The following is a 16,274-nucleotide window of genomic DNA, read 5'->3' on the forward strand; positions in this document are numbered from 1 at the left end:
TCTCAGACTGAATAGTGGAGCTCTTGCTTGTTTTCAGTAGCGTGGCTGCCCCCTTTGTTAACACTGCGTTTGGATTTCAGCTTAAAAAACAGCAGAAGCACTTTTTGTTTTCCCTGTTGACCTGGTATAGAGACACACGCGTGCGCACACACACACACACACACACACACACACACACACACACATACAAGCAGACACGGCCATCGCACCACCCTCAGAGATGGAGTGTGACCTCAGAACCTGGCAACACGCCCCCGGCTTTGTGAAGAAGCTTCGTGGTCCTGCAGACCCCTGCTCTTAAACCTGCGGGCCGGGGAGTCCGTGTCAGTCATAGGGTGAGACGGGTGAGGCGAGCAGAAGTGAAAGGCAAATAAAGGGAGGGAGATTGACACGTCAACTTCTTGCAATACTTTTAGACTGTTGAGTATAGTACCTGCTTTTTTTCTGACATGGCTACACACTGCATGTTTCTCCAGCTTCCTGTATACTTCTAATCAGCGCAGTTGCACTAGTTTCAAGAAATGCTTATCTTTTCCCCTCTGTCACCGATCTATATTGACACAGACAGCAGGCAATGGCTGATGATGATACCCACCAGGCGACCACTCCACTTTGGGAAGGCCTCGAGTGCTTCTCAGTACCTCAGTTGATATCTCTTTGCTCCTCAACTGACCCCAGACATCATATTTTCTGTCTCAGTTCTCTGTGCAAATACAGATAAAGCTGGACTCTGAGAGCGGTGGGAAATGTTTTGACCAGTTCCACTCACTCACGTCTGAGAACAGCTAACAAAGAAGCCAGGAACATGACGACAGGAGAAAATGTATTACTGAGGCTGATTACAATCTGCTGGCAACAATGAATAAAACATTGGAAATGCTGATTGAGAGTAATAGTAGTTCTGGTTAATATAATACAAATTGCATGATGGTGGTGGTAGTTACCAGGACATGATGTTTACAGGAGCCAGCTGATAATTAGATGACCCCAATCATTCAAAGACAAGTTGAGGATTGATCTCCATATAAACCCACACAGCCCCTGTGTTCATTCTCCTCACACAGTTTTTATCACTGTTGTCTGTGGGTTAATAGACACCTACAGTGGGTCAGAGGTGCAGCTAGGAATCCTGGCCTCCGTGATAAGAAACATTTTAAAATATGAGCGGTAGAAAACACTGCTTATCTAGAGTAAGGTGAACTCTCTGGGGCTCCATTCCAGCTTCCTCTCACTCTATTTAACATTTCTGAGCGTTACTTGGTTTCTTGTGCTTTATTCTACACCACTTGGCTTTTATGTCCTGTCATCAAATCTCCTCTCTAAATCAATTTAGGATGCGAATCCAGGATTGCGATATCTTGTATCAAAGAAAGATTTTAGTTTGTGGTTCCCCCAAAAAGATTAATATCACAATCTGAATAAATGTCCTGGTGCGTTTGTCTTAACTAAATCTCTGAATATCTTTCAGCAGTGAGTGCAGTCTATTACAACCACAAACAGCTTCGCTTCACAACATGGAAATCCCCTGTGGGGGGAAAAAAAAAAAAAAATCTCCATCTTTCAGACTCAAAGCCCAGGACTGCAAACAGATGTGTTTTTCTTTTTGTTCGCTGGTGCGTTTTGATGTCAGCTGGGGCAGCTCAGTCTGCTTTCTCACAGCCGTCAGCTACAGAGCGATGACGATCTGGTATCTCACTGACTCATACCAGCGAAATCTCAGGCTGGACCCCTTTTTAATCTGCAGCCACCCACAGGCTGAAATCCCTCGTTCTCACCCCCTTCTCTCTCACTGTTTTCTTTGCATAGAAACACCAGTCTTGTTGCTCTTTGTATCCTTGTCTCTCTCATCACAAAGAGCAAAGTCTTTTCACTGTGTTTACATCCAAATACACAGACTACTATGGAGATGTTAGCACACTCACCTAAAAGTGTGGGTGTAGAGGGGGTGTGGAGGAATCTTGGCAACCACAAAATGTATTTTCTCGCTGAAGATTTTTGCCAAACACAAACATCCATTAAAGAAATGTGAGCTTTTCCCTCATACTCATACTTATAAATGGATTTTTTTTCACTTTTTGTTTCAGTTGTCATGTGGAAACTTCTAGTTTATATACAACTAATTTGCACAGGCAAATATATTTTGGAGGAATTGTAATTGCTGCCTGTATTACATTGACCGTGTCTTTGTTGCACGGGGCTGTTTGGATCAGGCTACTAAAAAAATCTTAGTTAATGTTTGCTTAGGGAAAGATTGAAGATTAGAGAGCATTGTGAGTGTTTGACACATGATCTCTGGGCGGTACAGATAAAAGACGCTGCAGCATCATCACAGAGATTGATGAAACTGAAAGTTAAGACTTCACAGATGCTCAAACATAAGACAGATAAGTGCTGGGTTTGCATCAGACTAAACCAGCTGTGCTTGAAAGTATGAATGCAAATGGAAACACAAACATTGTCTCCTCTAATGTGCAAATTTCTTTGTTGAAAGCTTTTTTTTTTTTTTTTTTTTTTATTTATTTAACCAAAACAGACCTCCAGCACCTCCCCTGACTCAGAGAAACACTGACTAAACAGGACACCTGTGAGGCAAAGTGAACACCTGGATGCATTTCCTTCTATGTTGTGTTATGGAGACTTCCTACTAAAATAAACTTAATATTGCCAGAAGCACTTAATGTTGGAGCAATAAATCCAAAGTTAAACATGACAAATGAACTCCAGCCTTTCTCTGAAGAGGAGGAGCCTCTGAAAAAGCAGACAGGACACTTAGGATAAAAAAAACAAACAATAGTCAGGCATTTTGAGGTGAGGGAGAAATTAAGATTATTTAAGCATATCAGGATATAGCCTAATGTAAATCTGTGCATGTTGTAAATAAAGGGACCATATATGTTTTTCTTTTTTTTTTTTTTTTCTTAATGTGATTCTTTTTGGATCCTTGAAAGTTAAGCCCACATTTTGTACAAATAAATACAATTCCTGAGAGAACTTAATGAATTTAAAACTGGGTAGCAAAGATCAACTGTTTCAGTACCCAGAAATCCTATAAATTCATATAAGGAGCCCCGCCCCCATCAGTGTCAAGGGGGATGGGACACGTTTTTCTTTTGACAAACACGCAACATAACATTGTTGGGAGGAATGTCACCTGACAACGCCACTGGTCAGTGTGCGAGGTCAGCGAAGTGAGGACGGCTTATCACCAATGCCGCCTCTCTAACAGCAACACTCGCAGGTCATGATGGCTGTTATCTGTCTGAGCTGTCAGAGACAAGGTCTGAGCACATCTTTATCTGTCCTCCCCTCTACCACACTGGCTCCTGCAGCTAGACTGGTGGGTGTTTTTTCTGTGTTTGTGTGTGTGTGTTTGTTCAAGGCAGATTCCATTTGGCACCATTACACAATGCTCTTGAGTCCAGACATTGTGGCAGATGATTTAGTGATGGCATAATCACAAACGGAGGTGTGCAACGTCACCACAGCCCTAATCACAAAGATGATGAATCAGTTGGGGAGTTTGAATGGGGGTGAGAAAATGTTTAGCCCATTCTCCATTTACTCAAAATTTTATTTATTCATCAATTTTTTAAAATCCAAGCAAACCAAATGTGCAGGAGCAGCTGAACAGTGTAGATTTAGGTGATCTACAATTACATCTTGTTGCTCTGTTTGTTGCATCAGACTGTGGGCTCACCTTTAGGGCCAGGTTGAACTAGTTCGGACAGTGTGTTTTTCTAGCAGCATCAGAAAGCAAAAGTGTTTTATAGCTGTTCCGACTGGGCCCCAGTTGAAGGTTGGGTGAAAGGATGGCTTTCAGAGAAGGGCAACTGCTGAAGTCATTCAGATGTGGGGATAATGGCGACATCTTTTCAGACGGTATATCTTGGAAGTTATTCATAGTGTGCGCCTGTTTGTAAAGAAAGAAAAAGAGAACTTGTGAATTTCGAATTGTTAACCCTGCTCACTTTCTCACCTCTGCACACCTAAAGTAAGGGTGAAAGTGAATGATTTGTTTTGGAAAGTGACCGAAATTGTCGGACGCAGCCCCATTTATAATTTCAACATCAGAATGTTATGGGGTAACGGGCTTTCCAAAGCTGTTCCACCATACGAGAAGCACTTAAAGTTAAAGTCTATTAGCCCACAGGGACAAGTTGAGCAGCTTCGAAATCCTCACGGGGCTAGAACTTTGATTTAATGGATCCATCTAAGGTGGTTCGGGACTCTCCTCAGGATGCCTTCTACATGCCTGGGAAAAACGCATACATTGGAAAATGGATGGTTGAGTTTTATTCAGTTCAGTTAATATATGTGGACTTTAAAACGATGTCTGAACAAATGAAATATATGTATGGCTATTTTACCAATAATACATCATAGGATTTTTGAAATGTAAAAAAATATTGGCATTTACAAGTTAATGCTTGTCACAGTGTGGTTTAGTGGATTAGTTTGACTCAAATAGGTTGAACTTTTTTAACTAGAGAATGACAAACATTCCTCTAACTCCAGTGATAGAGAGAGGTTTTGGTTTGAGCTGTTTGAATATTTCCTTTGATCCAAGATGATTTATTTTTCCTGCTACACTTAAAAAGAGAGATTGGTCTTGATGTTGCAGCTCCTGTGGCATCTCTCCCCCCGTAGATCAAGGCCACACTTGCTTTAAAGGACTGGGGAAGTGAGAGAAAGCACACCAGTGAGGAGGAGCAGCAGGAACAGGGGGAGGAGGACTTAACTGGAGTGTGTTAATTTGTATCTGGGGTTGTGATGTCTGAGGGGAGGGCTGGATCAGAAAGCGGTGGTCCATAGAGAGACGCAAGGAGTCGGGTTTCAGCTTTGCGAGGGCCCCTTGAGTCCCCACGCACTGAAGCTGCCTTTGTTTGACCGGGAACCAGAGAGAGAGAGAGAGAGAGAGAGAGAGAGGGAGGGAGAGAGACTGAGCAAGGAAGAGGAGGAGAGTGAGAGGATTTTAGTTTGGAGTAAGTGAGAGAGAGAGGCAGAGTGGGGTCCATCTCTCTCTCGCTCTATCACTCTCATTCATGACCAGGGCAAGTTTACTGTGTGTTTAATCTCACCATCACTGAAGATGTCTCCACGGTAAATGAAAGGCTCAGTGTTTTTATGTGAAGAAGTTGTTTCAAGTTCACTTCTAGTCAGTTCTCTCACTCTTCAGTTCTGTTTTTTTGTGCAGCATTCCTCCCTGGTTCTTTGGATTATTTCTACTAGTCCTCCGGTTCTGCTGCCGTCACTCCTCTGCCTATCAGCTGCTGGACGGTATGTGCACTCTCTGTCTGTTGATTGCATGCTGCAGGGCAAAAAGGTTTTTTTTTTGTTTTTTTTTCTCTTCTGCTGTTGGTGAACTTTCTGCTGGCTCATTGACTTCTCATCTGCTGAATATGAATGATGAAACTGTTGCGCTCTGATCCTGCAGTGTTGCACTGACACATAGCAGGGTACGACTCTGTGAAGGATGCTGAAATATTACATCAACACTAGTGTGGTCTTATTAGGACAGGTCATTTGAATACCATAGTGACACTTTGGGATATTTGATGTTATAGTAATAAAATAGTGATTTTGTATCTTAGAGAATATTCAGAAAGGCAAACCAAGTTCATTATTTACTAAATACTGAGTAGCACAGACACATTTTAAGTTATTATAGTTGTAGTTTTTCTTTTTTTTCACTGCAAGTCATCTTGTCTCTTTACTCACATGTGGATGATGAATAAAGTGCCTATATTACAAAGGTCCTGGGAAAGTGTTCAGGGGTTTTGAGTCTGAGTTTTCAACACATGAAATATTTGCATTAAACTCTCCCATTTGATAAGATCATATATCCCATGGGATGCTTAATGTAAATACTGGAGGGAGGCTGGTAACTGTGTGTAGAGTTTGGAAACTTTGCAATGCAAACTCTTGGGAGCCACTGCTTGTAGATTAGCGTCACAACATGCAGTGAATAAGGCAGATACCTGCTAGCTCCTGTGCTGTTATATGATGGTTTCAATTATATTTTGACTGAGATGTTATTCAGACCCTCTGTGTTGTGCTCTGCTGTCTCTGCACACTGTTTTCACAGCTTAAATGTAGATTATTTTCCATGATTAATGGATCAATCAGGACACTTCAACATGTTCCCAATTAGCGCAGAAAGAGCTGCAGATTTTCTTTTCCATTGCAATTGGAAACAGGCAAAACCTCACATCATGCATATTAACAGACAGGCCCTGCAGTCAGTAGCAGTGCATGATTAAGGTGGTGAAGATGATGCTACTGGTATTTGAATGTGTGTGTTGGGGGGTCAGGTCAAACATGAAGGTCATTGTCTTGGAGCTTCAGTTTATTAGTTTTCATCCTGGCCTTCAGACAGACAGGCCAATATACCATCACTGCTTCCGTCAGTGTGCTGGAATCCAGTTTGGCATTTGCAGCTATGAGTGAGTGTGTGTATTTGTGTGTGGATATCTTGACCTATGATCACCACCACATGGACCTCCCATGTCACAAAAGCTGCATTGTCTGAGTGCAGTCAAATAATTAAGGGGTTTCTTTAGCTAATGTGGCCCCATGATGCTTAATTGTCTGGCATTTTGAATTAAACACCACTTTGGTCACACTGTTTTTGCCACAAGCCAGTGGCCACTTTGCAATAAAATCTTGTCCCTAATTATCATATGACATGAAATATGATCTTGCAGGATTGAGTTCTGACTCAAAAGAAGTTGTAGAAATGGATGTTTGCAACCCAGAACTTGACAATGGATATGTGGTGAGGTGGGTGGAGCAGGGTTGCTGTCTGACTAAAGAAAAGTTTTTGAAGTGTGATTTCATGGTCCACTTTCCTCTGCTGTAGATCCTACAGAGGCTGGATGAGCAAGAGGCTCCACTCTCAGGCTGTTTGTGCTTTTGCCATATTCATAATCGTCTGCCATGATTCACTTTTTCAAGAGGGGGAAAAAAAATGTGTGCACACATGCCGGCTCACTTGCCAGAGAGAGAGCACCAGGGACAAATATTTCCAGGCTGCATGCTGTAAATATTCTTGAAAACAGAGCTGTCTCCGTGGCAACGTTCACATTTCTGTGCACGATTTGAAATAACGGTCATGTAATAAGTTTCCTTAGTGTGAAGTGGTGCGTGCTGCTTCTCTCAGTTCTTCTGCAACCACCTAAAAGCATCAGGTCACACCAGTAACAGACACAGCTAAGAAACTCCATGCACTGGCACATCGGTGTTCTATGCAAAAGCCTTTGATCATAGGTTTATGGACACATTAGCTGGTAGTGCATGAATGGATGAATTAACAACTTAATAAGAACATTAATGTTCTGATTAATCAAGAAAATAATGTACAAGGTGAAAGACAGTAAAATAGGCAGAAGAAGGAATGGGGCAGATGAATGAGTTAATTGGTCAATATATTAGTGAGTGAATGAATGAATGTAAGTCAATGACTAAATTAATTAATGAATTACTTTTAGATCAATTACCTAATTAAAGGAAGAAAGGTTGACTTCTAATTACAAAATGAATACATGCATGGATGTATGAGTGAACCAATCAGTGACTGAGTGAGTGAATGAATAAGATGAATGGATTAAAGGTTAAGGAATGAAGTACATGAATGAATGAATGAATGAATGCAAGACTGAGTGCATCTGCAAACAATGAACAAATGCATGGATAGAGTATCAACAGAACAATTAACGAATGAATGAATGAGCAGATGAATGGATTATTGGCAAAATTATTGAGTAAATAAATGAGCAAATGAATGTAGAGACAACTTCACACATACATAGACGTAACGAGTAATGAATGAATTGGGCAATTAATCAGTTGTTATGTAAGCAGATGAATAGGTGAATAAATTGGTGAATGAATGAATATCTACGCTAATTTAAACAAGCTGTTCAAAACTGCGTAAACAAAGTTATTAAGGGTCCTGACATCAACAATGGTCGTGGTGTTTTCATTCTATAGAGAATCATAAAGTCACAGCCTCTGGGAATTAGCTGCTTTAGATTTTCACTAATGAGCAAACACATCAACAAACACAGCACTTAATATGACATCGTCAGCCTGGGGTTATTAGGTGAATCTGCACTTACACTGACATTGTCGATTGTGCATACACACACACACACACACACACACACACACACACACACACACACACACACACACACACACACACTTGAACACGCATGCATATGCCTATATGCCACACCCACAAGAACACACACACACAAACATGTTGTTCTCCATCTGCCATCCACATGGTAATTATTCAAAAAAAAAAAAAACCCACAACAATGTTTGTAATTAGCTGAATGGAATGACTTGAATGCCTTGGACACAGTTGGCTATTAGGGATAATGGATAAGATGATGTGGCTGGTGATGTGACTCTGCGTGAATGTGGTTATGAAGACTACATTGTGGGTTAATTAAGATGAGGACAAGAATGACAAGGAGAATGACGAAGGTGATTATGATGCAAGTCCTTAGAGGTCAGTAAAATGTGTGAAGGGTGTTGGTGAAAACTTGTCAGATGCTATATTACAAACGGGGTGGACTATGACTTCATCAGATTTATAAATGACACACTTTCGTCTTACAGTTGAAGATGTTTTGAATCCGAGCATTTTCAGTCTTATGTCATACAGTATACAGACTTCAGCTTCATTCAAACAAATTCATCCCAAAACAAAAGATACCATTTGGTCAGACTCATTGTTTTCTTCTTTTTATCTTTCATTTGTTCAGGCAAAGTCAACTGAACATTTGTTTGCTTTTTCTATGGGGCTGTAGAATCATGATCCTCCTGTCACAAATAATCCAACTGTAATAACTTTGTGATGAACCAGAAATTCAGTGCAGGATAGGATGACTCTTTGTATACAGATAAAAACTCAATTGCACTCTTATTTCTCACACTTGTTCTCCACCAATATAAACCATGTTGAAAGCTTTACCAAAGCACAGTCAACTTATTTTCTAAGTACAGAAGAGTTCATGTAATGTTAAAACCTTTTCAAAATATTTCTACTTCAGAATCAAACCATAAACTTAAACCCCTGAGTCATCCAGCTGTGAATGAAGAATAACTACTGTAGTGGTCAGTCTTATGAACCATGAATAGCTCGAGTTATTATGAGTCATCGAGTAATGACGCACTTATTGAGATGATGTATCATTAAGTGGTACAGGTTCACTTAACAAGTTAAAATGAATATTCATTTGACTGTGGCTGCAAAATTGAGTGTTATCAAACAGTTTACAGAGATTTCATATGAAAGATTGTCTTCGGCAGGATTCTGATTTCTGAGCGTGAAGAGGGTTTCTTTCCTGATGCATTAGAAAAACAAAGAGACAGCAAATACCTTGTAACAGGGAGGGAAAGACGGAAGCTCCATTATAAATAATGGTAAATATGGGTAGTTGAAGAACTTTATTCCAAGAAATAGCATCAGTAACACCTGTAGACTCGCTCTTGATGATAGTTTTGTCAACAGAAGTAAGATGACATTGAGTGTAAGGAAGTAATGTGTAAATTCTTCCATGACCATTTGGTCCTGGTTCTGATTCTAATGAGATCCTGTTCTGGCTTCAGTTTGATGTGGGTCATCTGGACTGCAGCCCTGCACAGAGGTAACACGTCAGGTTTTGATTAGATGTGTAATTTCAGCTCGAGCACAGTGAGGTCCTTGGTCTGTCCAACAATGATTTCATGAATGAGTAAGAAAAAACATGCACAGCGCTGGAGACTTTTAAAGTCTCTGACATTTTCCTATAAATTAATGTCCAGTTAGTTTCCATCCACCACATGATATAACACACAAGTGAGTTCACTGATGTGCATTTTATTAATTTACATTTTTTTCTTTCCTGTCTGTAATCCACATTAATGAGCCCTGAGCACCAGAGCTGTCACCAAATAAAAACCAACCAGAAGACATCATGATGACTACTACTACATGTTAGACAAGGCAAAGTGGCCAGATGTTTCTTTGACTATACACATGTGTGTTTAAACTCTGCCTGTACGTGGGCTGTATGAGTCTGCACAGAGTGGAGATGGCTTTCCCTGCTACATTGTGAGGTAATTATATAAATAATGTCTACACTTGGGACAGTGTGAATGGCAGATGTAATAAACTGTTGGATGCAAAACCATGACAAAAATCAATTTTACAATGATTTTTGTTTTTGCTGTTTTCTTGTACAGTGAATTTCAGTGTTTGGCTCAAGCACAATTGAGCAAGATACATGAGTATATTTGGACTGGTCACACCTTTTGCTTTTATAAAATCAAGGACATTCTCTCTAACATTGAAGAGCTTGGTCAAAGACCCACCATTTTATCCAAAATTAATATCGATTAACCCGTTCTTTCCATCATCAAAGTGCCTGGAATATGCAGTTGCAGATATTTAAGTTGCTAGCAGCTGGTTAGCTTAGCTTAGCATGAGGCCTGGAAACAGTAGGCATATGGCTAGCTTGGCTCTGATGATAGGTAAAATAAAAATTTGCAAGTTATTTCTCATTTTTATTAATCTATACGAAAGCTGCTTTTGTTGGAAGCTAGCTGTCTCCCCCTGGCTCCAGTTTTAATGCTAAGCTAAGCTAATTGGCTGCTGGCTACAATCATATTTCCCCAAATTCTGAACTATGTCTAAAATTTCAAAAGAATATTTCTCTGCCATTTTCTGAAATGAATAGTTTCCATTCTGAGGCTTTGAAATATCAAATGAATTTCATCCCTATCATTTCACTGACACATGATATTAATGTGTTTTAGAGCCTGGGACGTTGACACAAGCCCTTGTGGCGGTTTCATACTTTCATGTGTCAGCAGGCTCAAACTGATTCAAGATGTACTGCAGGTCGTGTGTGTTGCACATGCTTTTGTATCCCACATTATTCCTGTTTACTTCCACCAACTGCCAAATTTGTTCCAATATGACAGCTCTTATCTTCATCTGGCTCCTAATTGATTTATTTGACTAAAAATTTGTGCAGTTTGTTGTTTTTGTGACTGGCCATGTGACCTTTTTTAACTCTTTGGTGAAGAGTTATTCATAGACTCATGAGAATGTTTGAATAGGAAACAATAGACAATGTAAAACCAGTAAAAGGATCACTGTCAGATTTTATAAGTGACCACTCTGCTGACATAACACTGGAAGCTGCTTCATAGTCTCTGAGACTCGATGGTTGCATCTGCAAATAATCTAAAGCAAACTCATAACTAAAAGCATGTGCATTATTCTGGACTGTAAACAGGAATGGCTAAATTTGTCCAGGACAAAACAAGCCACTATTTAGAGACGTGGACACCGTGTGAGCACAGACGCTGTTAGATGAGATAGATGACTGTTCAAAGCGTGAGACCGGAGGACAAACGCAGGATGTGTTAAGTATAGGAAGGAGTCTGTGTGGGAGGGTAAAGGTGTGACGCCAAATGACACTTTGAGCTTCGCCTTGTGCAGCTTTTTTATAATTTATTGTCGTCTGCCCTCTTTTAGTAAAACCTCACAATTGGATGTTTAAGGTCTTTGTAAACAGATTAGCGGAAGAACCTGAATACTGTTTGATCCTAAATAACAACATCTGATGTATTAATACATTTGAATTCCTGAGTTAACTTATCTGTGTTTAACTCAACCTTATCTGAACATCAGTCATCACTCACTGAAATCAAAGCCTCGACCATCAAAGAGCTTTTAGACCAAATCCTGCAGCCATGAACACTGGTTGGTCCTGTTTTTTTTTTCGTTTTTCTTTCTTTCCAAGAGTTTTCAGTCCAAAAAGTGATATATATCTATATGTGTGTTTTTTATTGTAAATTTGCCCTTCATATATAGATTGTGATATAATGAACCCATGGGCATGGACGTCTTAAAACTCCAACCTTACTGACCTTGGTGACCACGCAGTTGCAGAGTTTTGGACTCGGGATTGCTTCTTTCTTGTGAATAAATGTTTGAGCTATTCCTTCAGTGTGTGTGCGGACGTTATGACATTATATTCACTTTGCAATGAGAACTCTTAAGTCACTTCACACAGAGGCTAGAAAGTTCTAGACCAGCTGGAACAAAGTGGAAAAGGGAATGAGAAACGCTTTCTGTGCCCTCGACATCCATTAATGAAGTGCCTTTGACCCAGGCTCCTAACAGAGCTGTTCAGTGGCTTCTAAATGTGACGCAGGGTGAATAGAAAGTTCCTCTCTGTAGCTGAGGTTTGGAATATTACAGCACATACACATGGTTACAGCTGTAAAGGCCATGGTTGAGACTGAGCCACAGTACATCCTGTGTGCTATGAGAAGATTTTACTGAATAAAATATGACACTTATGAGTCCTCCTGCATTCCTGTAGGCAATAGCACGCATATAGGTTGCTGTCGGGAGGGGGGGCTTTGAGGCGCATCAGTTTACGATAATGTAAATTGGTATGAATTGGCATGTTTATTTTTCTGGGAGCGGCTGGCTTCCTGGCTTTTTTGCAAAACATGGAATCTCTAACAGTCTGGAAAGTGTCTGTCAGGGCGGAAAGATAGAGCAGAAACAAGCAGGTGTCTGTTCAGCTGTGTGGAGACCACAGAGGGCGAGGGAGGGAGGGAGTGAGAGAGAGAGAGAGGGCATGTCCTGTCATACAGCAACGGAGCATCTGAGTTTCTGATGAGGTCATGGAGTGTAGAGTGTGTGTGTGGCTCCAAAACATGCAGGCATGTAAGAAAGTGGATTTCACTGTCCCTAATTTATGTTAATCCTTGTTGAATTAAAATGTGCTTATTACATGAAAAAGTAATTGTTTTCCCAGAAGAATGAGTGTACAGTGATTTCTGTGTGTTTTGTCTGTTTGTGGAGGAGGAGGATGGGGGCTCTTCTCTCTCCTTTTTCCCTTTTCACTCTGAAATATCACATTTACCCTCCTGTGCTCTCTGATCTCTGCTTGTTTGATTGGTCAGGATGTTGGTATTGAAGATGAGGGTGTTTTGCTCTCAGCTTGGCTATTAGCTAATCTTATGCAAATAGTTGAACAGTTAAACTTTTATTCTGTAGGATCAAGACAATGGTGTCTGCATACTTTTGGCCACATTGTGCAAGCGCCTGCAGATGATCTAGATGATTATCCTAGATGTTGCTCATTAGTAAATATAAAACCACAATGTCTCTTTAAATAAAACTGGGTGGAAATAACATCTGTTCTCCCACCAGAGAATCTTCCAAAAGGTTACCTGAGGTCACAGCTCAGGCAGTGTCACTGTTATGTTGTCTCAACCTTGAACCTTTTTTCATGCCTCTGCTTTGTCTCCTGTCTAGCTGACAGATTACTGCTGGTCATCAGCAAACAAAAACAGACTTCAAAGACAGTCTGTGTTTTTGGGACTTTAAACTTCTCATCGCTGATACTTGACCTTTTTGTCTTTTTCGTCCTGTTTTTGCCATTGGAACATGTTTGTCTGGTCTGAGGACCACCTGTTTGATTCCCATTGGAATAATCAGGTGCTTGAATTATGGACCACTTTCTCAATGTAATTGCAGAGGGATGGGTGTTTTCCTTTGGCAGCTCGAAGCACAAGAAAGCGGGAGATCGATAAGCAGAGAGCTGGAAAGTGAGGGAACGACTGACACGTTCCCAGAGGAGCTGATTGTTTCCCAGTGGGAGGTGGGATTAGTGGAGGTGTTGATGGTTGTGTGTGTGTGTGTGTGTGCGCGTGTGCGTGCGCTCAGCTGGGCTGCAGCTGCGTTGTTTCTGAGCACACTGTCGACTCACTTCCTAAAAAATCCCAACACAAATCTAATTCATGGTTTGGTCTCAATTTACTTTACTGTTTTACCACCGCTGATGAATAAACATCAACAAGCATCTGTCTTTCTCTCCATCTCCTCTTAATTCACCTCTTTTTCTACTTATTTTTCTTTTTGGTCCTTCGTCAGTCTCCCTCCTCATCATGTTGTTTCTCTACTTATCTTAGAAAGCTGTTCTTTCACTTTCTTTGCTTATAACCACCCACAGTTTTGAAAAAGCAACGTGCTGTTTACTCTGCTGCAGGAAAATGTGAAAATCAGAAAGTCAATTTCTCACCTTGGTCTGCGGTTCATGATTTGGTGTTGTTTTTCTGTTTGCTTCTCATTAGCAGCACTAGTGCTTGTGTTTGCACATGAAGTAGACTTCTTTGACTTTGACTCCAAAACCATCAACATGTGGCACTTTTCCACAAAAAAAACAAGAAAGAAACCCGGTGGTAGTAAATCTGCTTCCCTTTTATTAGATCAGACTGTATTACTGTTACTGTTCTCTTGCAGTTTAAGAGCATATGCGACCAAAGATTTGCAGCAGTATTGACAGCTTTTTTTTTTTAGTAGTACCATAGTTACTGCTGCAAAATGGGCTTCGCTGCTGTGGTGTGCATGAAAATGTTGTGGGCTGGTAAAGCTGGATTCATGAGGGCTGCTAACATAACTTCAAGTTTGTGCGGTCACAGAAATGAAGTCAAAACATCTAGTGACTGGTTTCTTCACTTCCTAAAGCGATGTTTGCAGCAGTGGGCTTGTCATAGATTGGATTTGTGTCATATGGCTCTGGTTGATATGTGTTGGAAGTTGGAATGTGTTTTTCTGGTAACAGCATCAGAACGTCATGATGTGTCTTAAGTTACTGAGTTTTCTGTTATTATACTTGTCAGTGGTTTACAATTTATTTGAAAAAAAGAGATTAAAATGGTCAAAACAGTTTTTATGAAATCCCCAGTGGGATAAATATCCATCCAAAAATATTTTAATGTTGAAGTGTTGGTGTGTTTCATGTCTCTGCACTCATCCTGAATCTGAAACACTTAAAATAGCCAAAGATGTGATTTCTTTCTTCGTATGTGGTCTCACAACAAAAGGGGTTTGAGGGGAAAAAAACAGATGAATTCTGTCATAACAGAAAGATAACTGATAAGAAATGTGTCCTCATCTAAAAAGGAAAAGTTCTTTTGAGCCTTTTACTTGATAAAGAAAGTTGATATTTGGAAGCTGCTCAATTTAAAACAAGAACCAGGTTTGTGTACCAAAGCTGACAAGCAAAACAGTGCAGCAGTAATCAACCATGTTGATTACTTTCACATCGATTTATTTAACCTCAAAGCTCTTTGTGGATTATTCTCACAAACTTTCTGCTGCTTAATGTTGAGTCAGGCAATAGAACTGGGGAAAGATCATTACACTGGCATTGTTCTCTCAAACACTTGTTGATTGTGTTCCTCTTTTTAAAGCTTTGCCATCTGACAGATTCGAGTTAGAAATCATTAGTTAGAAAGTGCATGTGGAAGTAAACAGGTCTTTTAAAAAGTGGTTCTTTTCATCATTGATTCCAAACATTTTCCCCCAAGAAACCAGTTCAGAATTTATAAAAACCTTTGAATAAAGGCAACACGACATTGAACAATCAGTCTTAAGTGTAAACTGTGGACCTCTGTAAATCCATTCTTAAAAAATGTCCTGAAGCTTTTTAGGTTGCAGAAACAATTTTTGATTTCGTAATGGCTCAGACCAAAACCTTCACATATTATTCTAAGTGACCTGAGTGAGTGCAGAGATCTTTTCCTCCTCTTCAGGCCTGGGTTGAACAATGCTGTCATCAGTGCGTCCCTCAGGTAACATCCGACATCCCAGTCTGGTGCTCAGGCCCCGAAAACTTTCAGCAGCCTCTTTTGAGCAGAGTGAAGACAAAAACAGATCAACTTTCCCACACGTGAGAGCAAATTCAACACCTATTTAACCTCTGAAACCAGTCCTGATGTTTTCATTAGACTTCATCTGAAACCTCTGGTTAGTATATATGTTTAATTGTTTGAATCAACAAGAAAAAAAAGTAAGATGGTCACTTTATTGGAATCAAGACATCCGTTATCTAATTTGGGCCAAACAGACATGGTTGTTTTGTTTTGTGTGGCACTCAAGCTTCCAGCTTCTTTTACCAAAGTGTGGAGAAAAACAGATCTGGTCTCCAACCTCCCACAGACAGTAGAGCAAAGGTCAGTCCTTATTTAACCCAAAAAAAATCCCATTTCCTTGCTGTTTCAGCAGCTCCTGTCAAAATCAGTCAACAAGCCCCGAATCATGGCAGCACTGTCAGACTGTGGAATTTAGGCACAGAGGCTATTACATAGGAAAATAGAAAAACGGTTTCTGTCAAGATTCGAGCTGTTTTCACTGGATTGAAACGACAATCGGCCGAATTCTTCTGTGTATTTAACAGAAGTGGTCATAG

At 40.3% G+C, this 16,274-nt stretch overlaps 1 protein-coding gene across 3 annotated transcripts in view; it reads left to right on the forward strand.

Moving 5' to 3' along the window:
- The first annotated feature begins 4,925 nt into the window (after nt 1-4,925).
- The window catches only part of LOC130161292 (collagen alpha-1(XVIII) chain-like), a 53,578-nt gene continuing 42,229 nt past the window's right edge, over nt 4,926-16,274 (forward strand). For 2 of the 3 annotated variants that reach the window (XM_056364494.1, XM_056364493.1), the window contains exons 1-2: nt 4,927-5,100; nt 5,195-5,277. In XM_056364494.1, the coding sequence (XP_056220469.1) occupies nt 5,090-5,100; nt 5,195-5,277 (94 nt within the window). In that variant the 5' untranslated portion in view covers nt 4,927-5,089. Of the gene's footprint in view, nt 5,101-5,194; nt 5,278-16,274 lie in introns of all 3 variants that reach the window. The other variant, XM_056364492.1, reaches the window with a different exon arrangement.

This window comes from Seriola aureovittata, chromosome 20 (assembly GCF_021018895.1).
Source record: "Seriola aureovittata isolate HTS-2021-v1 ecotype China chromosome 20, ASM2101889v1, whole genome shotgun sequence".
In the NCBI taxonomy this organism is placed as follows: Eukaryota; Metazoa; Chordata; class Actinopteri; order Carangiformes; family Carangidae; genus Seriola; species Seriola aureovittata.